This window comes from Taurulus bubalis (assembly GCF_910589615.1).
Source record: "Taurulus bubalis genome assembly, chromosome: 9".
Classification (NCBI taxonomy): domain Eukaryota; kingdom Metazoa; phylum Chordata; class Actinopteri; order Perciformes; family Cottidae; genus Taurulus; species Taurulus bubalis.
Window position 1 is genome coordinate 11106303 of NC_136597.1, and position 24797 is coordinate 11131099.

General features: G+C 41.3%; 1 protein-coding gene across 1 annotated transcript; it reads left to right on the forward strand.

Moving 5' to 3' along the window:
* The first annotated feature begins 1191 nt into the window (after nt 1–1191).
* Nucleotides 1192–22802, forward strand: pamr1b (peptidase domain containing associated with muscle regeneration 1b). Its single transcript, XM_079224251.1, has 14 exons — nt 1192–1470; nt 8336–8512; nt 9524–9649; nt 10149–10263; nt 12671–12888; nt 13586–13693; nt 15960–16130; nt 16323–16514; nt 16741–17667; nt 17761–17937; nt 19434–19500; nt 19703–19932; nt 21128–21486; nt 21566–22802. Exons 1-14 carry the CDS (start codon nt 1317–1319, stop codon nt 22145–22147), a joined length of 3603 nt encoding a protein of 1200 aa, XP_079080377.1. The 5' UTR covers nt 1192–1316; the 3' UTR covers nt 22148–22802.
* The last annotated feature ends 1995 nt before the right edge of the window (nt 22803–24797 follow it).

A 24797-nucleotide genomic window follows, 5' to 3' on the forward strand; every position in this document is an offset into this window, starting at 1 on the left:
TCCCGGTGAGCTCTTTCATGCAGCTTGGAGTCCCTGTGGGCGAAGAACAACAAATGAATTAATTCCAGTGCTGTGTCCAGCTGAAATAAAACACACCCAGGAGATCTTACAAAATAACAACTGTTAAAGAAAGTATCTTGGGAAACTGTGTTTACACTGGCTACCTTTCTGTTGTTAAAGTCTTCACGGTTGAAAGCCGGATTGTAATGAAGGGTAACACTTTCTACATTTATTTTCCCCACCATTTAATTTGCGAGATAACATTAGTCGTGCACCAAACAGATGCAACATTGATGGGGAAAAATACTGTATTTGTGTATATTGTTTCACAGGAATAGTTTGGCATTTTTGGAAAATGTGCTTATTTGCCAGAGTTGGATGAGAGGATTGATATCACTCTGGAGCCAGGTCCCGTTAGCTTAAATTAGCATAAAGAGTGAAAACAGGGGGAAACCGCTAGCCTGGCTCCAAAAGTAACAACATTCCTACTCCCAACCATGAAATAGTCTGCTTGATAACCATCTGTAAAATGTCAAATTGTTGTTTTGTACAGATTAAACAAAATAAACAGATAAGCTAAGCTAAGCTAACAGTCTCATATCTTCTGTGAACACAGAGAGTGATATCAATCGGCTCAACCTGACTCTTGGCAAGAAAGCAAATAAGCAAGAGTATTTAGCAAAATAACATATAATAACCTACTCAATGCTATTGTTTAACGGACATTACACTCCGAGACTACTAACAGCTGCTGTTTTCTAGCTTAGAAAGTGTGAACATGAATAACATTGACCTCGAGAGTTTTTTGACATTGCAGTGAAGCAGACATATATGCTATCACCACATCATTGCATTGGTCTTGTCAGTGTCGCAGGCACAAAGTGTAGAACATAAACTGGTTATTCTGTGTCTCAATGTGTGTGTGTGTGTGTGTGTGTGTGTGTGTGTGTGTGTGTGTGTGTGTGTGTGTGTGTGTGCGCGTGTCACCATAATGAGTTAAGCATATAAAGCGCTGGAGCCTGTATTCATTCAAGAGCAGTGACGTCGTCCTCTGAGCGGAGCGAGGGGAGTTTTTGGGAGACCTGCAAGTGGAACTCCTTGCGAGGCTGGGCTGTAACCTGAAGCCAGCGAGAGAGAGAGAGAGAGAGAGAGAGAGAGAGAGAGAGAGAGAGAGAGAGAGAGAGAGAGAGAGAGAGAGAGAGAGAGAGAGAGAGAAAGAAGGGAGAGAGTAAGAGAGAGGGGGAGGGAAGGACTGATGGCCAAGAGAAGGTGATGTCAGCTGAGTTCAGAAAGTAAACAGAGTTTCAGACTGCAGCATGCTGTCTGCGGGACGGGGACTGCAGCTGGGGCAAACCCACAGGGGCACCCACACAATCCCCTGGACCTCCACCGTTATCTCATGGAAGCAGGGCTGGTTCCTCTTCATCTCTCTCTTCATCGCCTTACCTCAAGGGACCGCCTGGCCCTACGGTAAGAGACTGGCAAAGACTGTGGCTTCACTGCTGCTCCTTCTCTTCCTCTCTCTATGGTTGGCACGGCCTCTTGGTTTATGTTCTTTGTTCTCAAAAAGCCGGCATCAGCAACTCTCTCCATCCCCTCTTCCCTTCTATCCTTTAAGAGCACAACAGCGCTCAGCAAGGCTTGTAAAAGAAGAGCCACAGAGAGACAGTGATGTAAAGACGCTGCAAAGAAAAACAGCACTGACATGTTTGTGCAATCTTTGACTTAACAACTCATGTTCTAAAAAATACAGAGTAAGGCATTCCTGTGAGGGTTTGTTTATTGTCCTATTAAAAGGGGCGTTGTGATCTTCCTTTCTACTCATTGCAGTTGTTCTCTATGTGAAATTAAAGTCAGATTGTTTTTTCTGCTCTAAAGTAAAAGAAGCACCAGATGCATGTGGCCACACATTCCTTAAGGTAAAGGGAGGCGGTTACAGTCCTAATAGGGGTGTTGACTCTTGGCACGCGTTCCCTTTTGTGTGAGAGCATCTCTTTAAATGCTGAAGGGTGCTCTCCCTGAGATTGAGATTTGTCTCTGCCTGTTTACCCTGGGTGACCACTCTAAATGCTGCAGGAAGACATGAGTCACGTTGAAGTCAATCACACTGGCTGTGGTAATATTTATACCATACACTGTCTCCAAGACTCCTAAATAAACTTCTGTTGATTGCTCGTCCCGCGGTTACCAGGCTGTAAAATAATTTGTAGTGTTGGTAAATGTGGCAACGGGATGGCCAGAGCTCAGCTGCCTTAAGCTGCACTGACAAAGAGAGTTAGTCAATGCACTCCGGGATATTTACCCACTTTTGTTGTTGTCAGCTGAGTCACTCTCAGCATGACTTGTTTCATAATCGTGCATCATCAGCTGATGATAGATGTTTTTCTGTTGAGCCATCGAAAATTGTTTCTTAAAGTAGTGCGGAGGTGTTTACATACAAAATCCTGACTCTGTGGACATGTCTGTTTTTGTTTGTGTGTGTTTGTGTTTTGTGTATGTTTTGGAGGCATTTAATTCTATGGAAGGCTTCCTGTTTAGGATGCTCCACCCATCTGGATCCTGAGATGTCCTGTTCTTCTGACACACTCTCCTTATAGTGTGTCAGAAGATGTCCACTGGGAAGTTGTCAGGGCTACTGGGTAGTGTGTGGTAAGAAACAAAGGCCAAGGCTAGCACATGTAAAAAGCATTTTACATTGGAGAAAGGGAAATCCTGGCACCGAAGATAGTTACAAGAATCAAAAGATGTCCTCTGAATGAGCATTTGGAAAATAAAGTGTCAGATCAGACTCAAGAGTTCATTCCAAGTTGAGGAGTTGAATGCTGAGAGGAAAAGGGCAAATCTCAGACTACCGTATTGTGCCTGTTCATACCATTTCACCACAGTGGCTGAAGGATATTTCAATAAGGATATTTTATTGGGTTTGTGGTTTCCTGGCGAAAGAAGTTTATTTAAAGCAAATCTCCAGGATGACCACTGGGACCAGCGCTGGGGATCAGGCTACATTCAGATACGCAACGCTCCCCTGGGAGTTTCCCTGTTCCATGATAGCAAAATCACTCCAACCTCAAAATACCAGACAGCTGCTGTGGGCAGTGTGCAAAAGGAATTACACACTGACACATGCATGGGTATGTGCACGAGCAGCTGCTATAAAAACAACTATTTTTCCATGATACATCAGCATAAAATAAGCACCATTTTGTCCGGAGGAAACTATTTATTCAGTAGCTATATACTGTAACCTGTCATTTACTTCACATGAAACTTTTTCTGACATGAGTCCCCATTTAATTATAGTAAGTATGCCTTCATGTTGTGGTGAGGATTATGCAAAGCCGCATGGTCAAATGAAACTGACACTGTCTGCATTGCTAGATGCCACTCGCCACTTTCAGGGGGGAATTTGGGTGAACTGAACTTAAAAGCAGTAGTTCAGCATTTTTGGTAAATAACACTTGTCGCTATCTTGTTGAGACTTAAATGAGAATTTTGATACTACTCTTCTCTTACTCTCACCAAGAAAGTGAATAAGCACTTCCCAAAATGTTGAACTGCTATATAACCTAGTCAAAACCTGCAGAATAGAGATACTACATGTCCACTATGTAGCATGACCACAGCATTGTGCTGTGCTTGATAAACATGTTGAACCCATCTTCTCACTGGGCGCCGCTGAAATTGTCTCCACATTTTGCTCCTCAGCTGTGTTTGAAGTTGAAAATAGCTTAGCTATGGTAGAGGTGTGACACAAGATTGATAGGATGCAGTTACAGAGAAGTGAGTAAGAATCTGACCAACTAGACAACGACTGGTTTGATTGCCAATGAAGACACTCTGCCATGCTGCATTTCCTAAAACAGTTTACATCAAAATATAACTAGAGTTATTTGACACTCTGGGTGCAGCACTAAACTGGAGCCTAAAGTTGATGCTGATGCAAAATAACAGAACATACTGACCTTGGGTTTTATTTAGTACAGAGGAAGTTGCTTCCAGGAATTGCTGGCAGAGTTTCGAAGCTGATGCAAGCTTCTGAATCACTTATAAGGTGAATTCAGCACCTGCAGCACATCTTGAGTTTATCAAGAGTGATGGTTTTCCAGGGTTTGTTGAACAGTCACGTGTGAGTTATCTGTGACCGTTACATTTGGACAGAATACATTTCTACAGTAAGAAGAAAAAAATATGCAAAACAGAACAATAACGTGGTCGTTTTATAGTTTGATCTTGGCAGAAGTCGATGTTTGCTGTGGCTCTCCACTGGTTAGCGAGCCAGTTTCAGAGACGCAGGATCCCAGGTCTCGTGTGAATTTCTGTGACCACATCTAGTCTACCCCCAGTAATTATGACGTCAGTCTCTGGATCCACATCAAAGGTGTGCAGCTGACGCATGCCGGCTAACAACCTGGGTCTGTATAGCTTCTGATTGGGTGGGAGCACTTTGTGACACTCACACAGAGGTCTCCACTAGGCGTCAGGGTGTCTGTTATGATGTATGTGTTATTGCTATTTTCATTTCTCTTCATTCAGAGCTCAACATCTGGAATGTAAAAAAAAGCAGAGACCAGAAAAGCCAAACAAGACACGAACAAATCTGCACGCTTTGCTTCAGAACAGAGGAGGGAACAAAACCTTTTGTGATCTGCTCTTAAATTGTGTTTGCCAGTGCTCTCTCACACAACATACTAGTTATGTGTGTGCCGGGGAAATATTTAGATGCTATTCCATAAAACAGAAGACATATCTGACACGGTTGGATGGAAAGGGTGCTAGACAGCTATGAGTCACAACAACAAGGAGGCAACCTTTGTAGGAGGTGTTTCTTACTTGTTATACTACCTTTCAGACAACTGTCAACACTTCCAGTTTGCGATTAAATACACATTAGCCAGAGGCACACAGCACTATAACAGTATTGGGATAAATTACAGGTCTGGGGAACATAATGATGAATGGAGTGTCATTTGCATGTTCATGCCATTTTTTTCACACATTTGCAAAAACACATAGGTCCAAAAATGATTTCAAAATATATTATAGTGCTTTTGTAAGTGCTTAAAGCTCAAACGCTGAAGGCCAGCTCATGCATGTTCCAATGCTTGCACAAACACCCACTCACTTGTCGGCTTACGCCTGTGAGCATTCACCTCCACGCCTGTTCAGACCATCCTTGCTGTAAAAACCCAAATGAAATTGGTACTGTCCAGTCTGTTGTTACCCGCAGGTGTTGACCTGGAAGCCTCACAGATGTGTTTTTACAAGGCAGTAAGCTTATAGCTGAAGTGAATAAATCCAAATTGCCGTGGCACAAGCCAAAGCACAGTTATGTACAAACTATATTCATTGTTGTCAATCAATAAACACGTATTAAGGAGAGGTGATAGCCTTCCAGAAAAGTAAATGCATTATGAGAAACCTCGGAGTCATGCTTCAGAGAAAAATATAAATGGAGGTCAACAAACTGAATCCATTCACAGAGAATAAACACTAAAACTACTGCTGCCTGTTTATTTACCTTAGGAGCATTAAGAAAACAGTTTGCGAAAGTCTGGAAACTAATCCTATCATAAATGCATGCTATTTCATGTCACTGTCTGAGCTGAGAAAGAAGATAAATGACCAACACAAGTTAACACATACAATTCTGTTCTATTCTGTATAACAGGGTCTTCAACAATAAGTGCACTTAGGGCAGTTACAAACACAGGATGTCATTTATCTAAGGACAAGACACACAGCAGTGATCCATGTAATGACATTACCGGACCAGGTCATAAGGTTTTTTGACCCTTTGGAGTTGATGGCCTATAAATCAGCTTTCAGTCTCTCCGGAGCAGCGTCCTTTACAAATCTCAGCAAGGAAGCAGCAAAGCTTCCCCTTAAGGAGAGGAGATGGTGTCAGACCCTCTCAGGTCCCAAATGGCAGACATCACACCTTTAGAACACTGTTTTCATCCAGCACTGTCGGTAGCCGTTTAAAGTCTAAATAGTCAAATTGACCAGTCGATAATGCCTTAAGTCCATCCTCTCTTTGACCAAACCTCCGTTTGATGTAATCTGGGTCATATTGCAATCAGACAAACAGTCACAGTTGTTGAGAAGGTTGTTTCTTGCAATTACATTTTATTGTGATTGAAAGCAGACCAGAGTCTGGATGGACTTCTGGTCTCCACTGAACAAAGTCAAGCTACTGTAGTCAACCAATTAGCAGCTTTAAACATTTTTCCCAAATCATGTAGTTTTGTTTTGCCTTTTGGGTGAACTGACAGATAAAAGTAGAACACCACTGAATTAGAGGGAGGGGAAATACTCCTTCATGTGTGGAAAATATGTCGTACAGTCTTTTGTGGCTCCAGAGGGAGCGAAATTTGATGAATTGCATTAAAGGATTTCTCATGCGGAAAATTGGGATTACACATTTGAAAATAAATAAATCTGGTAGAGTTAAGTAGAAGTGAGTTTACCGGACCTCTTGAACTTGCTCCTTATCTCTGCTTGAGGCTACTGGCTCAAGTCGCTACTGGCAGAACACACCCGTAGGTAATGAAGGCATTAGTTTTTGACCAGGAAGAAGAATGTATGGATTCAAAATGATGATATCTTGATTTTGATCTTATTTTTTAACTGCCGACAATGAGTCTGACAATGTTAGAGGACTGCAATGCTAATCTAGAGAAAGCATGGGCTAGACTTTTTAGTTTTTTAAATAGATGTTAGCAAATGATATTGAGGAAAATATAATATAAGACTCTGGTAAAGATAGGTTTTTACTTGGTGTGCCTTTGTCATAATTGTGCTTGACTCACAGTATACGGTGCTTTTCTTCTCTCAACAGACATCTCACTTAACACGCAGGCCATGCCCATACCATGGAGGTCTGTGGTTCTCACACTTGGTCAAAAGAAATCCACAAAAATAACAATGTCAACAGACAGTATGAGCTTGTCCTTTTGTGTCTCAGGGAAGCAAACCGAGCTAAAAAAAGTCAAGACAATGCAAGAAAATCAGCTTTGATAAAAATAAAAGTGCAGGTTTATTCAACAATGGGGACATTGCATAATGGAGGGCTGCGTTCGGGCGCCATGGTACAAAACATTTTGAGTGACATTGAATTATAGTCCTGAGATCTATTGCACGCCATGAGACCCCATGTTGTCACTGGCGTGCTGAACATTTGAGCTATAAGGTTATTTCACAGATCTATCTGAGCCCACGTTATCGAAACATAAATGACCAACGCTAGGAACTGACAGGCATCATAAAATAACTATAAAGCACAAACTCTGTCCTGAAAATAAACTCACATTAAAGTTGAACTAGTGGCATTGCACAGCCTACTCTATTTGATTAACGTCACTGCGTTTGTCATATCCCACTGTGTCTGCTAGGAGAAATAGCTGAGGTGGATGAGCCAGATTGTAGTTGGACTGAGATACAATTTATGATATCATTAATGTGGAAGGGCAGCAGGGACGACTCACAGCATTCCAAGACATCTACGCTTCTCCTCTCTAGTTGACCATCTGCAAACTCCCACGAAGAGATTTATCCTTCCTGGTTTTTGCTTTCCTTGTTTCACAAAAGCAAATAGCCCTCGTGTGCAGAACAAAAAAAGTGTGCCTTTGTGGTTTTAGATAGGGGTGTCAGGGATGAGTAAATGGTGGGATGGTTGAGGGCAGAGAAGTTATTATGATTGCAGGGCTCAGAGAAGCATACGTACAAAACTCTGCACCAACGTTTTGCCAAGTTTAAAGTGCAGCTTCAGTTAGTACTCTGTCCACATCTACCGCAAGATAATTTCCACTTGTCTGTTTCAGCTTTTAAATTCGCTGTTACACAATCACTCAGACTCAAAGGTCCTTGACTCACTAGTTTCCAGTCCAATCAAACATTCCATTTACTGGGTCAAACTTTACAAAAAGGAATGCGCTTTCTGATTGTTGATTTTATTCTGTTTGCTGTGACTTTACCATCGTGGCATGTTGTCGGATGTAATGTAGTATGAGAACACACAGGGGAGGAAGACTCCCGAGAGACTTGCGGTCCCCTATGAGCCTGCCACCATATGGCAGTAGAAATAACCATGAAGTCAGTGCGGAGCAGCAGCTCACATAAACACTGTTACTCGCCAGAATCCTTCCACTGCTGCTCGCACTTCTGTCGACCATAACCCCTGCCTGCTCACAGGGCCGATCATTACATCTGTCATCATTTCTCCATGTTTGACTCATCTTCCTCTCTCTATCAGCACATGTATATATGATGCTTACATAAACATTTGTTCCCTGCTCGCTTGTTTGAGTTGATGACCCTGACGTATTGTCTTCTTTAGATTACAGGTATTTGCACAACAACTGCCCGGGCCCAGAGTGGAACGTTATGTGTAGAGGCTGCTGCGAGTACGATGTGATCCGCTGTAAATGCCCCTTACAGGGGACACCGGTGGGCTATGCAGTGCCCTGCTGTCGCAACGCCATCAATGAGTGCGACCCCTGCATCATCCATCCAGGTAAAACCGCTTCAAATGTTTATATTTGAATGAGCGCTTCAACTGTATGGGACATTGCAGACTTGTTTACCTTGAACATAATAAAGAACAAAGTTGGCCTTCTCCTTGTAAAGTCTACATCTGCTGATCTAATCTTTATCTAATATCTGCAGTGTAAACTGTGCATGTCGGTCAACTGTACAGCTGTTTGCACCGCAGCATTACAAACAGTACGACAGAAAGCAGGAACATATTTGTGTCGGATCTAATTTGTTTACAGGCCAACTTCACATTCGCTCCTTCTTTTGCCTTTCTGGCAGAATCCTCTTGAATGAGTGCAGGAGTAAATTATTATACTTTGATGTAACTTTGATTTGTGAATTAAATGGTGGGGGGGAATGTGTGTTGTGCTAATTTTCTGTGTAAGAAATACAGGTGTGTATATACGTGAGAATATAAATACTTGAGATGTTTGCATGTACTGTAGCTCTTTCATTGAAACTCTTGCATTCCCGATGCTATCTTCCTACATGCCATCCATCTGCCTGTAGAAGTATGTTGTGTTTTCTTCACAGCTTGAATGTACTCATGGTTTTCTTTCTGGGGAGAGGAAAACAGCTGCTCAGAATATAATGGCTACCTGTAAATCCCATTTTACTCTTAAACTCAAAAAACGTGTCATGCCCCAGTAAACATTCCCCCAATGGAAGGAACATCCTCCCAAGAAGCCATTTTAGGGAGTTTTCTCCACATTTCTAAAAAGGAAGCACTAATATGTCTGTGTGTTCTTTTGTAATGAAAGATGAGTGTAATGAGTTAAACAGAGTTGATTGAAAGGAAACATGGCAGTGGTCTGATGAAGGTTGGGGACATGGCTGAAGCCATGTGGGGAACATTTTCCCAATCATGACAAAAAATAACAGCCCTTTGAAAGACTTGATTTTAATTGTTTGCATCCTTTGCATTCTGGCCTGTCGTGGTGACTCTTTAATCACTTCTCTGTGATTTTGTTTCGGGCTCTCTTTCTTTCAGGTTGCAGTATATTTGAGAACTGTAAGCGATGTAACAATGGGACCTGGGGCCCCAGAGATGACTTCTTCATTACTGGAAAATACTGCGCTGAGTGCCGTCCTGGCTGGTCTGGGGGAGATTGCATGAGTAAGTCTCTTCATTCTCCCACTTAGCAGATCCTACAGGTATCAAACTTTTTTTGTATGTATTCTTTACTTCCCTGATGATTTATGCTCATCTGGGACAACTATGCCGGTTTGGAAGGCCGCCATATGCCCGGGAGATTTTTCCACAAGGAGCGGAATGACAAGTTAGAGTCAAATCGGGAATCCCATAAAACAATTTAATATGTAACATTTGGACACCGACTACAGCTTTCTCAATGCACACATATTGTGCCAAGGGGAACAACAAACATACATTTAATTCAAAGCAGAACCTGGATAGGCTGCTGAACGCCTTGTTGCCCCTGTGCGTCTTGTGTTTATGTTTCTTTATTTTGTTGCGCACCACATTTGACTTTTACAGTGACATTGGAAACTCAAATGTAATTGTGTTTGTGTTTAAGCTGTAATTCACAGCCACAATTTAAAGAACACCAACTTTCTTTCTTTCTAAATATAATTGTTTCCCATGTGTTTTTCAGAGTGTGGGGGAGTGATCCATAAACGGCAGGGCCACTTGGTGCTCGAGAGCTACCCCAACAATGCTCGATGTGAGTGGACCATCCAGGTGGACCGTCCCTTTACTATCGAGCTCAGGTGAGACCACGCACACTCTGCTTCTATTGTTGTAGTTCACTGGTCCTCATTTACCTCATCAGTTGGGTTACATCGGGAAGGTTAGCAATAATATTCACTGATAAGAGTTGTTTTGTTTTCGCCTATCACAAAGCATGATGGGTAAAACCACAGGTTTGATTGTTTGTGTTCTCCGTCAGCTACTACAGCTATTTCCAACAAGACTTGGTGTCTACAGCCATGCAAATAGAGGTGTGCTTTATGCTAACTTCAACATTTTAACATGCTCACAATGACAATACGAACATGCTGATGTTTAGAAAGCAGGATGTTTACCATGTTCACAAACATAGGGTTAGCATGCTAATATTAGCACTAAACAGTTGAGGCTGATGGGATTGTCACAACAGTGTATCATAAACCAAATTAAAATTGGGGATCACAGCATATACAAACTTCCATGGCATTCTGAGAGTTGTTAAGATATATTAGTCTGTACCAAAGCGGTGGTCCTTGGCTAATAATTACTTTAAAAGATTCAACATTATTCTGAATACTTGGCTGTCAACAGTTTTCATTGGAACTACTTTCAAATGAAGAATCCCTATCAAACCATGGAGAAGGTTTCATAGCTATTAAGTGAACAAATAGTTGTTGTGGATATAATGACCTCAGGTTACCCATATATACTGTATGTGCCTGTGGGAAATTGAAGAATATTACAAACGTTTGTATCAGTTTCATCTGGTATTAATTAAAACATTTATTTTAGGGATCTTCATTGGCGTTCTGTAATTAATAGTACTGGCTATTACTGGCTATTAATGGCTAATCTGCTTGAGTTAAATTTCCACCCAGTTCAGTTTCTGCACGGATGGCAAGTCTAAAGCAAAATTTGGAAACCACAACATCTGCTTTTTTTTTTAGGAAAGTTATGGCTTTTCAGTCATGTGATAACTTTCTATTTCTGTCATTCTCTCCATTACACATACAGCATTTTACAGGCCAGCTTTTGGGCAGGGTTTAGAAGAACTAAAGCTCCATCCAATTAATCAGACATTTAGAGTAGGGTTTTCCTCTCTCTATATATATAAAGCTTACATGTCTTACCAACATCAATGTTAAGATGACTAATATTTATGTGTCATATTTGTGTGTCCTTTGTGACATAAACAAAACCCCTGAATGAAACAGAGCTCCTGTGCTTAGAGATATAATGGAAAGTTCTATGTTTTGGCCTGAGTGACTGGGGAATAAGGGTTTTCCTGTATGTCTTTAACTACCGTGGCTCGCAGTACACTCGCATCACAGGAAACATATCTGAATTACAGCTGGCATTCTTGTTGGGAGCAGCTGCAGGCTAACATTTAGCATTACTGTATTTCTTATTAGTCTAAGCTTCTCTGACTCGAGGGTCTCTGATAAAGGGTAATATTAGAGGATTTGGGAGCATGCCAGTGCATTGTATAAAATACACCAGTCATTCATGTCCGTTCCAATATTAGGCCAAGGAGATTACATCTGAAATCACAGAGAAGAAGAAAGGAGACTCCTTTGTGTTTTTCCTAATCCAGCTGGAGTCCTCTCACACTCTGACAGCAACCGAATCAAACATCTCAATAATTGAAAGTTTATGTAAATTGTTCTTATACAGCTATTATACTCACTTGGATTCACATTGAATCAGGCCCTAAAGCCGCTCCTTCTGGATGCCTTGGCTGTGTTAACGCACACAAAGAAATTGGAAATATTCACACAATACCTAGAACTTTCATACCAATAATGACCAGTCATACTACTTGTTTTGGAAATGATGTTGTTAAATCAACATGTTTGTTCAGCATTCATGAATATATTTTATAGATATTTAACATCTGCTGATTTGCCAAAATAATATGCTAAATTAGACTGGGAATGTAATGTTGTCTATCGGCATTAGCCATATTATTGCTAATTACATAGATGTAGTGGCATTTATATGTGCACTTAAAACTGTTAAATAGGCACATAATTAGTGCTAAAAGATTATCAATCTGTTAAATATAAGGGGGGAAATTCCTAAGATGTCTCTAAAACCTGCCAATGCAACAACTAATGATAAGCATCGAATTATGGTTTCTTGATGTTGCTGCCAAGTGTCAATAATTATTGTGCTTTATCTCAAATATTGAATCTGCGTTCGTACAATGTTGGTACAAGTTTGTGTAGTATAATATGTATTTAAGTTTAATTTAAATATTTAACTGCTGTGGTACCTGGTTAAAATGAGACTTATTTCACACACCATTAATAACAGTAAGCTTCACAACAGTGGAGCAAATCACCTTTTATGTAATTGGTAGATTTAGTTTGATATTACTGTTCATTAGTTAGTTACTGGCTAAAGATTTCAAAGCGTGTTTTTGTATACCCATCCTCTTACTGACAGGTTCATGATGATGAGTCTGGAGTTTCACCAATCTTGTCGTTACGACTTCGTGGAGGTCCGAGATGGTGACAGCATTGACTCGCGTGTTATTGCTCGATTCTGTGGGAACAACAGGCCGGCCCCAGTTCACAGCTCTGGTCACAGTCTGCACATTCTCTTTGTGTCTGATGGTTATAAGAATTTTGATGGATTCTTTGCCACTTTCCAGGAGACCTCTGGTAGGTCAAATACCACTGTTATTTAATTGTAACAACACAAATACTGCTGCTACTACTGTTTGTATTCATGCACTACTTTCGGTGACATAATCATTCCAACCCCCAATCAAAAGGGGAATTTTAACCTTATACCCTAAAGTCCTAATCCAATACCAGAGCCCAACAGTCAGTGCTTGCTTCATAGAAAATAAATGAAAAGTAACTTGTAAAGTCAGGCTCAATGAACAGAGGGGCTCTTTTGAGGAATGGGCCACAACAAATGCCAACAAGAAAGAGTTTCCAAGGAACTCACAGTCCAGTGAATAATAAAACAAAGCCTTTCATAGTGCGTGACTGACACTTACATGTCCGGCAAAAGCCTTCGTCAGGGTGCTGATCCTGCTAACGGCCCAATGAGAAAGCCTGTACTGACCAAAATGTCATTACTTTCCAGAAATGTCCTCATTCTGAAGGTATATATGCATAAGTTACCAGCAGCTAAACCAGATCTAGTAAAAAATTAAAAAGAGGCATTCTGTGTAGAAATGTAAAGTAAGAATGACATGTAAATGGTACCAGCTTTGAATATGAATCCCTTAATGTAGCTTGATGTGGGCAGCCATTATTTTTGGCATACATATTTTCTCACCATACTGCAAATAAATACAGTACAACATTTCTTCTTGTAACCTAATGTTACACACTTGTATATTTACAGCTTGCAGCTCTTCTCCTTGCCTACATGATGGAACTTGTGTCCTGGAAAGTTCTTACACTTACCACTGTGCCTGTCTGGCTGGCTACACAGGCAAGAGGTGTGAAAATGGTGAGTTTGTAACATAACAGTAGTGAAAAAAATGCCTGCAAGTTCTAATCACAGGGAAGAAAAGTAGCCATGACGTCTTTACTGTATTGACACTTTTGAAATCTCAGTCACTTTTGTTATTTTCATTTGAAATCAGACACACCTAGTTAGAATAAACTTATGTTTTTGCAGTTGTTGCTGCTCAGAGGCAGGCGGTGATTCACTGTCAGAAGGGAAAGGTCTGTGGTTTGGACTAGGTTCAGACCAGCTGCTTTCCACTGTCTGTGCAGTCTCAGCTGTAGCGTGGGTCAGTTAGTAGATCAACAGTTGGGCTGCAAATCCAATTGATCATCTCATAAAAATGTTTGCAGCATTGAACTAACTAATGCATGAAGTCATACTTCTGTGAACAGATAGATACGGTCTGTTTCAAAGAAACTGGAAGAAATTAAAGGGGAAAAGGCATTTATATGCAATATATGATGAACCAAGAATGAGGAGAAGAGACTTTTTTTTTAGTAAGGTCAGCAACCATTTTGGTTTCTGCACTATATGCCACCTTAAATCTGTATATATCAATATTTACAATATACCAGCAGAGCCACTCAACTCTGTCATGTGGGGTACTGCTCAAACAGGGTGTGGTTGGCTTACACTACAGGGTCTTGTAGTATTTGACCTAAAAGGTCTTGTATTTATGGGTGTCTGGACCCTAACTTGTGTTTTTATATCCAATACACCTCCCTTAAGATCCCACAAAAACAGACCCCTTGAACCTCGCTCACTTTTTTCTTGTGGTGTCATTTTCAAGGTTAAGTTTGGGTCTATAAAACAAATGGTGAAACAATTCTACTTCTATAACACGAGCCAGCTTTTGCATTGAAGGACACCCGTGTAAAAAAGGCAGGAGTTTCATTCCACACGGTGTGCATTCATTTGTATTCCCATGAGGAATCCTCAGCTGTTAATTTTAATGTTTGACATTTTGTGGATGAAATGTAGTCTACATTTCTGCCTGGAGTCACAGGGAGAATTTTAAGTATGAACCTGACATCAGCTTCATTTTATGTCTCCAATAATCAAACTGTCAACTGTTTTAAGCCTCAGATAAAACTCATTGTGTATGAGAGAGTCTTGACACCTAATGGTAGAAACTCAACATAGGAAATTATTTATTTACTCCTATTCTGGAGTCTAATCTGTTTTCCAGTGCAGTGTTCAACATCATTTCCAAAGCATTAATGAAAGGAATGATGATTTACTTACAGTATGACTTTAGTATGTTAGCAATCCAGCCCAATGACTCATCTCATTATGTCTGTCGACAAAATCTGACAGGGAAGATGGATCATTTATGCACAATAAAAAGATGCCCACAACTTCCCAGAATCGTTTTAAAAAACACATTCAAAAGAGGTCAACTACAGTTTTCTCTTCAACTTTTGGTTGGCAAAGTCGGTAAACAACTCTGTGCCGGATGATGGGGAGGGTTCCTTGGTTTGGAGCTATCAAACCACGGACAGTTTCATTTCATGGATCGGACCCAACTAAAACACAAAACCTCTTGAGGGTTTGTTGCAAAAAGAAATGCAACCTCAGTGTTGACATGTGTGTTTGGGTTTTCGTGAACTCAGTTGTGGGTGGCGCGGTCCTGTACCACAGCATTTGTGTGCACATATGTAGTTTGCCTTTAAAGATATAAATTGATACTGTATTCACAAAGAAAATGTATTACACAAAATGCTGAAGTAATTATAGAATATTTTTCCCAATTTGCGAAATGGATTTTTTTTTTCCTAGCAGTTCTTCACATAACAGAGTTACACCCAGTATTCCATCACCACATCAACACTCTCTACTGCCCCACTGCGTAAAACTCTGGAAAATTAAACAGTTTGACGAAGGCTATTTTATCAATTCCTTCCTCATTTACAAGCCCTGTGTGTAAGTTTGGCTGTGAACTGCACCACAGCGAGTGAAATTACTCATTTATGAGCCTCTAAGGTAGCAGGATATGCCCAGGATAAATCTCTGCATTTGTAAATTAAGAGTTTGAGAGCTGAGATTTTGGTTTGTGAGCTACCCTGCAAGTGAAGAACTGAAGGTCTATTTGTGAGATATTTCTTTAAGAGGGAGGATAAAAATACTGATATTTGAGGAATGCTTGAGATGCTTCATAAATCCCAGATTTTCCTTAATTTGGAAGATCTGGCTTTTAGTTAAAAAACAAGAAAATAAAACGACATATGTTTATGACCAAAATGTGCATTCCTGTATTTCCACTCAGTTGTTGGATGCCGCAGGCCTCCAGTGCCCACCCATGGATTCACAGAGGGTTTGTTTCATCACTCGGGAGCACGCATAACTTTCCGTTGTGACCCTAACTTTGAGCTGCAGGGTTTCCACACTGCCATCTGCCTGAGTGATGGCACCTGGAGTGTGCCTGCCCCAGACTGTGGTAAGATAATAATGTGAATATATATTTTTTTCGCTGTATAATTCAAATTTGAGATCTGGGAAAGTCATATGTGTGTCATTTGCTTGCTCTGGATGTCATGCATACTGCCTTAGAGGTGGTGCAGATTGCAAAAAAAGGAAGATTTGCAGCCACTAAAATTGATGGTGCCTGATTTTCCTTTCCTGTCTCCAGTGCCAGTGGAAATACACTGTAGTCTACCACCCAAGCCAACACATGGGGACCACTTCTTGGTTTATGGACCCAATGATGTCCTCATTGCTCTACAGTACCTGTGCTACCAGCCCTATGAGCTCAGTGGGAACTCCCAGAGAGCCTGCCTCCCTAACAACACCTGGAGTGGGACTACTCCTGTATGCAAACAAGGTCAGACAAAGTGTCTTAAATAACAGAGATTAGAATGGTGACTCAGTTCAAATATCTCAAAGTACCTATAGCTCATTTCACTGTCTTTTAAAAAGTCATAAGAACATGAGTCAGTGTCTAGAGCCATTCAGCATGACAAACCAACTTAAAAAAAAGAAAATACATTTCTAATCAGCTGCTAACTGAAAATAAAGTAACAATGTTTCTTTATGCTCTGTATCTACAGTGAATAATACTCTCACTGAAGAAGAAGAACAAGACAAAGAAGAAGAAGAAGAAGAAGAACAAGAAAAGGACAGAGTCAAGGAAAAAAAGAAAGATAAAGGCAACGAAACAGATGGTGAAAAATATATCAGCGAAACTAAAGAGAAAGGTCAAGAAAGCACAACTGGTGAAAAAGAAAGCTATGGAGGGAGAGATATAAACGCTGGGCACGACAATACAACAGCAGTCGACAGAGAAGATAAATATACGGGTACCATTCCAGAGAAAACTGTGTCTGAGGGTGAGAATGAAGGAGAGCTAGAGGAAAGAAATACTGGGTCAGAGAAACCAACTGGAGGCAGCAAAGATAAAGTGGATAGTGAAGGCCCAGACAACAGCCTGAATACAGTTGAAATGAAAGAACCTGGGGTTGGGAAGCCACCTGAGAAAAAAGAAGGCAGCCCAGACACAAACTTGGAGACAGAAAATACAGATATCACAGAAATAATTGTGATACAAAACAAAGGACAAGAAGAGAAGGAAAGAAAAGAAGAGCAGGTGAATGGAAAAAGAGATTCGGACAAAGCCGGCCCAAATGATACCAAGACGAGAACACTCATTATAGCTGAGGGGGACAACACAGTGGAGATATTTGAACTGGAAATGACAAAGAACAACACCGTTATACGTGATGTAAAGGATCCACAGAAGGAAAATAATACTATCGGTTCTCCAGAGCCGGGGAGGAAAATCCTTCCCACTCGAGTCAACATTACACAGTACACCATGTACAGAGGGGGCAATGAGGAAAATGGGAAACCAAAGGAAAAACCAACAATTAAAGAGGACAAGAAGGAGGATTCTGCTGATAAAACAAAGGAGGAGTTAGAAAGGGAGAGGGGGGACAAAGAAAAAGAAAAAGAGAAAGAGGTTAACCAAAGCTTCACCGGTGAGAGACTGACTGAAATAAAATCTAAATGAATATCATCCGCTCCTTGTTGGTCTTCTTCACCTTCACCTTCTGTCTGCTTCCCCCCTGCAGGGAAAAGCTGCCCACTTCTCTCTCGGCTCTACCATGGCTACTACCAGCTGGTGCCTGGACCGGAGCCTGAAACAGTGGAGTTCTTCTGTAACCACTCATATGTTATCAGTGGTAATGCCCGACGTACCTGCCAGCCAAATGGGACCTGGAGTGGCAAACACCCGCTCTGTGTCAGAGGTACTGTCATCTGTTCGGTCACTGCTTTTCTACTGATGACATTTTGGCAGGCATGTAGCGTCCACACCACTTCCTCATAAGGTGTACAACCTACCATTGAAAAGTACTACACACATTCAGTCCAGCACACTTTGCCATGTTTTATTAGAAACTGAGTAATTAATAAGGTGTCATGAGTATCAGGCCATCAGACCTGTAGATGCAGCCCAAAGGCCATTAGTAAAGAGTTGTAAAATGCAACAAAAAAAGAAAAATGCTTATAGGAAAAATATTTGTGCAGTACAATAATCCATAAACTCTGGAGTAGGGTTGGGTACCGAGAACCGGTGCATACTGGCAACACGTCCGGTACCTACCGATTTAAATACTTTTTTTTTACACTACTCTGTAAAGTTGCACGGTATATAGATACTAAAAAGGTAGCGCGGTACCCGCACGGTAAAAACGATTATTAAAATAGCGCGGATAAGAGCACACTCGCTGCTCTGCTCTCTGTCTGCCTTACCCCTGCATGCAGAGCGGGGCTCGAGGCACACGGTCCCATCAGGCCACCTGATTGGACTGGTGTCTGTTCTTTTTTTAAATATATATTTTTATAGTTTGAAGTTAAAAGGTTTGAAGCTGTAGTTTGAAGCGTGTTTTGTATGTACTTATTTATTTATATCTATAGTATACTTTAAACAGTTAATAACATTGTTAAATTTGAAGAAAAAAAATTGCCTTGGCAATAAAAAAGTATCGGTTCAGGCACCGTTTAGGCACCGGTATCGTTTTAAAAGTATCGGTTTAGCACCGGTATCGAAAAAAACCCAAACGATACCCATCCCTACTCTGGAGTGTTATGTTAATTAGTTCTTAACAAATTTCGGTCTGGGTGCTCCTCAGCTCTTGCCAAAAGATAAAATGGTCAAAGTGTCTGTGACTCTACTTTCCTCATGAATTAAAGAGCGAAGAATAAACGACAAAGCAAGTTATTCTATTGGACAATATACAGCAGCCGAAGGATTTTTTTTCTTTTCAACAAAGTTCTACAGTTTTGGAAATACTGTTTTTCTCTTAGTTAGATGAGGAGCTTGATACCAGATTGACATCACTCTCAGCAGATCAGTTTACATGTAACGTTAGCTTAACATAAAGACACAACAGCTAGTCTGGCTCAAAGCACATGTTTTAGTGTTTTCCCTCCTGATTTTGTTTGGATTAAACAAATTACAGACAAATGTCTATATTCTTCTCATTTAACTCTTGCCAAGACGGCAGATACGTGTATTTCCCAACATATTGAACTTTCTCTTTAACCCTTATTATAGCCATTACTTACAACTTCTAAAACACTCAGCCTATGCCATATTAGACAGTGATAGCGATAATGACATAGCACTCCTGTCAGTCTACAAGTCCTCACAGTCCAGTCACTGTTCCAGTTCCAGTCTCTCATTAAAATAACAGCTGACGTTAATGTCTGTGCGTGTTCATAAATATGTGTTTATTTGCAGCATGCCGGGAGCCCAAAGTGTCTGAGCTGGTTAGACAAAGAGTTCTGCCACCACAGGCCCCATTCAGGTATGTTTACCAATGCATTATGATATATATATACCATACGGACAGATGTTCTGTATATCATGTTGCTATTTAGTGACCCGAAGAATACAAAGCAATGAGTTTAATGTAATACAGTAGATTTTTGTCTTTACTCACATCCAAAAGCATTTACTCAACTAAAAGAGTATGTCTACATAACCCTGACCTCTTCTTCTCCCCTCAGAAAGACACCTGTGCACAAGCTCTACTCTTCTGGGCTGGGCCGACTGCTCCAGTCTGCGGGCCCCACTAGAGGCCCTCCAGTGCTTTCCCAGTTGCCCCAGGGCTTCCACCACCTTTACTCGCAGATAGAGTACGAGTGTGCCTCTTCTTTCTACCACCACTCTGGCAGTTCTCGTCGCACTTGCTTGAAGACTGGGAAATGGAGTGGGCGCCATGTGTCCTGTTCGCCAGGTGAGGGCAGCAAAGAACTACTAGTTGGCTGAACACTGGCAAAAACCAACACACTCCCAGAAAACACACACATTTTAATACAGTGATTAACGCCCACATATCAGCAATGATATGTGGATACATTATGATGATGTAGTCACTCTGACAGACATTTATTGTAATTCTCTTAAAATATTACCACTGCCTCTAAATGCTGGCATTAAACAATACATTGTCAGCATCTTCACCCATCTCTTAGGCATCAGTGTCAGCTGTAGTCCTCTCCCTTCTGTTCACTGTAACTTCCCGAAGCTACTAAAATGAAAAGCCAATCGCTGACATTTACAGCTGTGAGATAGATGCAGCGAGAGTTTAAAAGATCACCATCTCTGAGTAAACAAGGCGTCTTCCAGGTTGTAATTAAATGGATAAAGTACATAAACAACATTCTCCACTTTCTTCATCATCAGCAACAATGACTTTATATGTAAAACATACATTATGCAGGAGATGGGACAGCTTTGCTGCAGAGTAGATCCGATCCCACCTTACCTTGCCATCAATATTATAACGTTGCTAAGGAGACTTCGTCCACAGAGAGTGGTCGACTTGGCACCTTTCGGGTCCCGACTTAATTACTTTAAAATAGCTCTTAATATTCTTCAGAGTGGAGGGAAAACACTCACTATTTGTAGCAAACACAAAACTGTCTGCTCTTCTCTTAATACCAAACTGGAAAGGTGTTGGTCTGTTAGCTGTGGCTACCTTTAATACAATTAGTCTGCACACATCTACCACATGTTAACAAGCCCTGGAGGTAGATTTTTTTTAAATATCAAAACTGAATAAGGTGCTTGAATCGAATGCATGTTATGAACATATTGTAAAGGGTTAGTTAAATATCTATCAATCTATTATGTAGAGACTTTTAGAGTTAGGCTCTCTCACATCTCCCAAGATTCTGTCACTTTTAAGTATTTTAGTTACTCCTTCTCTGCCACTGCTTTGCATTTTGGCACACATTCTTAAAGACAGAAAGCTTATGTGCACAGGAAAGATAAAAGGCTTCAGAAAGGAAGAACAAATCAAAGACACTACGTGTTGACACTGTCTCAGTGTGAGTCTAATTTTTTTCCTGTACTCCTTTTCCCGCCCCTTCTCTGTATTGTGGTCTTTTCCTCTCTGTCCTCTCATCCTGTCACCTCCTCTTTGGCAGTGTGTGGGAAGCATCCAACCTTTGACCCAGAGAGGCCGGTAGAGGCTCACTGGCCTTGGCTGGCAGCCATCTACCGCCGCTTAACCAACGGAGCTGGGACCAAGGTGACCAAGGCAGACAGCCAGGCAGGGTCCCTGAAGGGAGACGCTGAAGCAGGAACTGGCAACCACAATCAGGTCACTGACTGGCAGCTGGTGTGCAGTGGGGCTCTGGTGAACCAAAAGAGGGTGGTTGTTGCAGCCCACTGTGTGACAGAGCTGGGGAAGGTGTATCCTCTGGATGCAGCCAAGATCAAGGTGGTGGTAGGGAAGCAGTACCGTGACGACCACAGGGAAAGCAAAGGTCTTCAACACCTGAGGGTAAGTGATGCCAGATCTTGTCTTTTAATGATACCCTTGAACTAAACTTCCACAGTAAGTCCATGTCTTTCTCCTTTAGGTGGCCTCCATTGTTGTTCATCCAAACTACGACCCCCATATTCTCGACTCTGACATGGCTGTGGTCAAGTTACTGGATAAAGCACGGATCGGAGAGAAGGTCCTGCCCCTCTGCCTCTCGGAGAGCCAGGGAGAAGAAGTGACATCTGGGCAAGGGCTTGTGACAGGCTGGTCTCCACTGCCTGATTCAAGTTTAGGTCCTGATGAGAAGGCGAGGGTTGGGCTTGTTCACCTTGCTGATGTAGTGCCCTGTGAGCGGCAGTATGCTCGCAATGACGTGCCAGTCAGCGTCACAGACAATATGCTCTGTGCCAGCCACAAGCCTGACTATGAACCCTCTAACATATGTCCCTCTGACACAGGGGGTATCCTTGTCCTCCCCGCCCTCACCGAGAACCAAGCCAGCAACAACCAGAAGCCCTCTCTCAGCTTTAGGCAGGTGCAGGGGGAGAGCAAAGGGCTGTGGAGACTCATGGGACTGGTGAGCTTTGGCTATGATCAAGGGGAGTGTAATCCTGACCTCTACACAGTCTACACACGTGTAGCCAACTTCAAAGACTGGATCGAGAGCAATATGAAATGAAGATGCTACTGTCTGACTCACCTTGTTCCTTTCATGCTTCTAAAATATTTAAATAACTTCATATCTTACAGTCCTCTTTCCCTTATGTTTGTTTGTTTTTTCAGTCAATTCATCCCTCCTAACCGTTTAGTTTTTTTCTTGCACTCTGGCATTGTCTTATTCAATGCAGAAGCACTGGACAACACTGGAGAACACAGTGCTCTAACTGAAGAGGGTGCTAACACATTAGATGTGCCTGGCATCAACCTCTCATCAGAAAACGTCAGCGTTCAGGTCCCTCAGCCGGAGGCTTCAGACTTGAAAGTGACCAGAAAAACCTTTCACGCCGCTGTCAGAATTTGTATTGTAGTCATTGGTATGTATATATGTTGCAATGTACTGAATTATTCTATTAATTCATATGACCCAAGAGCTGTACATATTGTATCTAAAGACAATATTAAAATGTAATCAAAGATAATGTGGGTGTGGTAAGGCGTACGCAGTGTGACCATTTTTTCCACATTGTGTAAAACTCAGTATGTATGCATGAACAGATATATTCTACCGTTTACTGTCATTACATTGGCATGAATGAAAAGGAAAAGCCTCACACAGTGGGCTTGTGCTATGAGGCAAATGAATCCTGGTCAGAGAAGCACCATTTTCACAACCATAAACGGAGCATGTTATTCACAGATCAATTTCCTTTTCTGTGCTCAAATTAAATCAATTACTTCCATTCTGACCCTCCTCCATTATTCAGAAGTGAATCTGCATGGACAGAGGAGCTGCAGCTTATATCCACTTCCAAAAGGGGGTAATACAATATATATTATTTTATGTCCAGGACCATTAATAGAGGAGATGATCTCTGGATGTTGATTGATTTGTTCTTAATTTGGGGATTTCAAAATAATAAAATGCAGCTTACAATTTACATTTAGTGCTGCATTAGTAGGTTAAACCATTGTTAATACTACAAACTATTTCAATGACTGGTAAAAACAGGCCAATTGAGGCCAATATTAAAGATCTCAGATTTGGGAGGATTTTGATTGCCTCAACATGTCTGCGGTGAATCGGCTCATATCTAACTTATATACTTATATATCATATATCTTCAGTGTAAACTATATGGCGAAAGTACTGATAGAGCTAACGTTTTTACCTGAGGCAGAACCAGAGCATGGGCACTACTTTTCCGTGACGATGCTGTCCGCTCTGCCATGAGAAAACCTGTGGGGCACGCTCACATGCACTAACATGCACTAACATGCACTAAAACCACGAGCGGCCAGCCCGGCAAAGCCAGGAGAAGATCAGATAACATCACACATATATGAAGAGCGACTACATTCTCTGCCCAGGTTACAGTTACTCCACTATATCTTTACAATGCAAATAGTTGTTTGCTGCTATATTAATGTTCAGAATGTTTAGAAGAGACTTTTTTTCCTTCTTTCTTTCCAGATCTGTTGCTGAGTCTTCAAGCCTCAGACAGGATGCTCCAAAGGTGAGGGACCTTCAGAAGGCTGAGCATGTGAGGCTGCACGCTGGCTTACAATGAAGAAAATAAATCTGAAATCAAATTAAAAACCAGCCCATGAAAGTGCCTTAAATTTGATGAGTAAGGTCTGAATGTGGGCGACTGTGGTTCAGTGCGGGGTTGTCCTTCAATCCCAGGATTGGCGGTTCGATCCCCGGCTCCGCTTATCCATGTCGATGTGTCCTTGGGCAATACACTCAACCCTAAATGGGTCCCGCAAGCTATGCCTGCGGTGTGTGAATTTGTGGGAATGGGTGAATGAATGTGTAGTGTAAAAGCGCTTTGATTTTTTTAATTTACCATTTAATGCTGCATAACTTGTTCTTTCATCCACTTGAAGGCTAACAAGCTGAAAACTCAACTATGACTTAACATCTATAAGTTGTATAAAGTTGTCTTGTTGAATGTTGAATGCCTATTTACATTATCATTCATTTGGAGTCGTGCCATTGAGAACTGGGGCTTAACCCTTCCAGTGGATTGCAGCACTAGAACGTGATTATATGAACATATAGCTTTCTCAAGTTCAACTTCTAACGGGAATTAACAGATTTTTGAGATGCAATCTTGAAAAGAATGTTCTGTAAGGCAGGGACGTAATAGTTCAGAAATATATACCATGAAACCGGATACCATGAAGTGGCAAATGAAAACCTCTGTGTTCTAGGGGGAGCATGAGTACAGAAGTTTGAGGTTTCACCTTGGAGCAGTGAAGGTTGTGTAACTAGCAATCCACTTCTCTGCTGCCCTTCCCTTCAGATCAGGTCAAAAGTGAACTTTGCTTTCAGTGGTCTTTTTTTTAACGACTGGTGGGTATTCTTAAAATCACCCTGTGCCTTGCATTTTGATTCATAAAACCATTGATCTTAATGAAGCCAACATGTTTGTGTTAAAAGCTTTTAAAGTCACCACAGTTTTGTTTACTGCAGCAGCTATACATTCCCCACATCTATATCCCAATGTAGGTATGTTTATGTAAAGACGGCCTCTGCTTCAACCCCAACCAGAGATTCCAGTCAGTGACTCAAAACTGCAAACCGCCATCACTCTGCAACGCTGCCTTCAAAACTGATAAGAAACATGAACCCAACCAGCTGGTCTAACATGGTAGTCAGACTTTTC

What these genes read in the sequence shown, in the direction of transcription:
- pamr1b (XM_079224251.1), top strand. Translation starts at nt 1,317, where the DNA reads ATGCTGTCTGCGGGACGGGGACTGCAGCTGGGGCAAACCCACAGGGGC. An exon ending in AGGGACCGCCTGGCCCTACG is followed by an intron (nt 1,471 to 8,335) that starts GTAAGAGACTGG and finishes TGTCTTCTTTAG; the next exon opens with ATTACAGGTATTTGCACAAC. An exon ending in CACTTTCCAGGAGACCTCTG is followed by an intron (nt 12,889 to 13,585) that starts GTAGGTCAAATA and finishes GTATATTTACAG; the next exon opens with CTTGCAGCTCTTCTCCTTGC.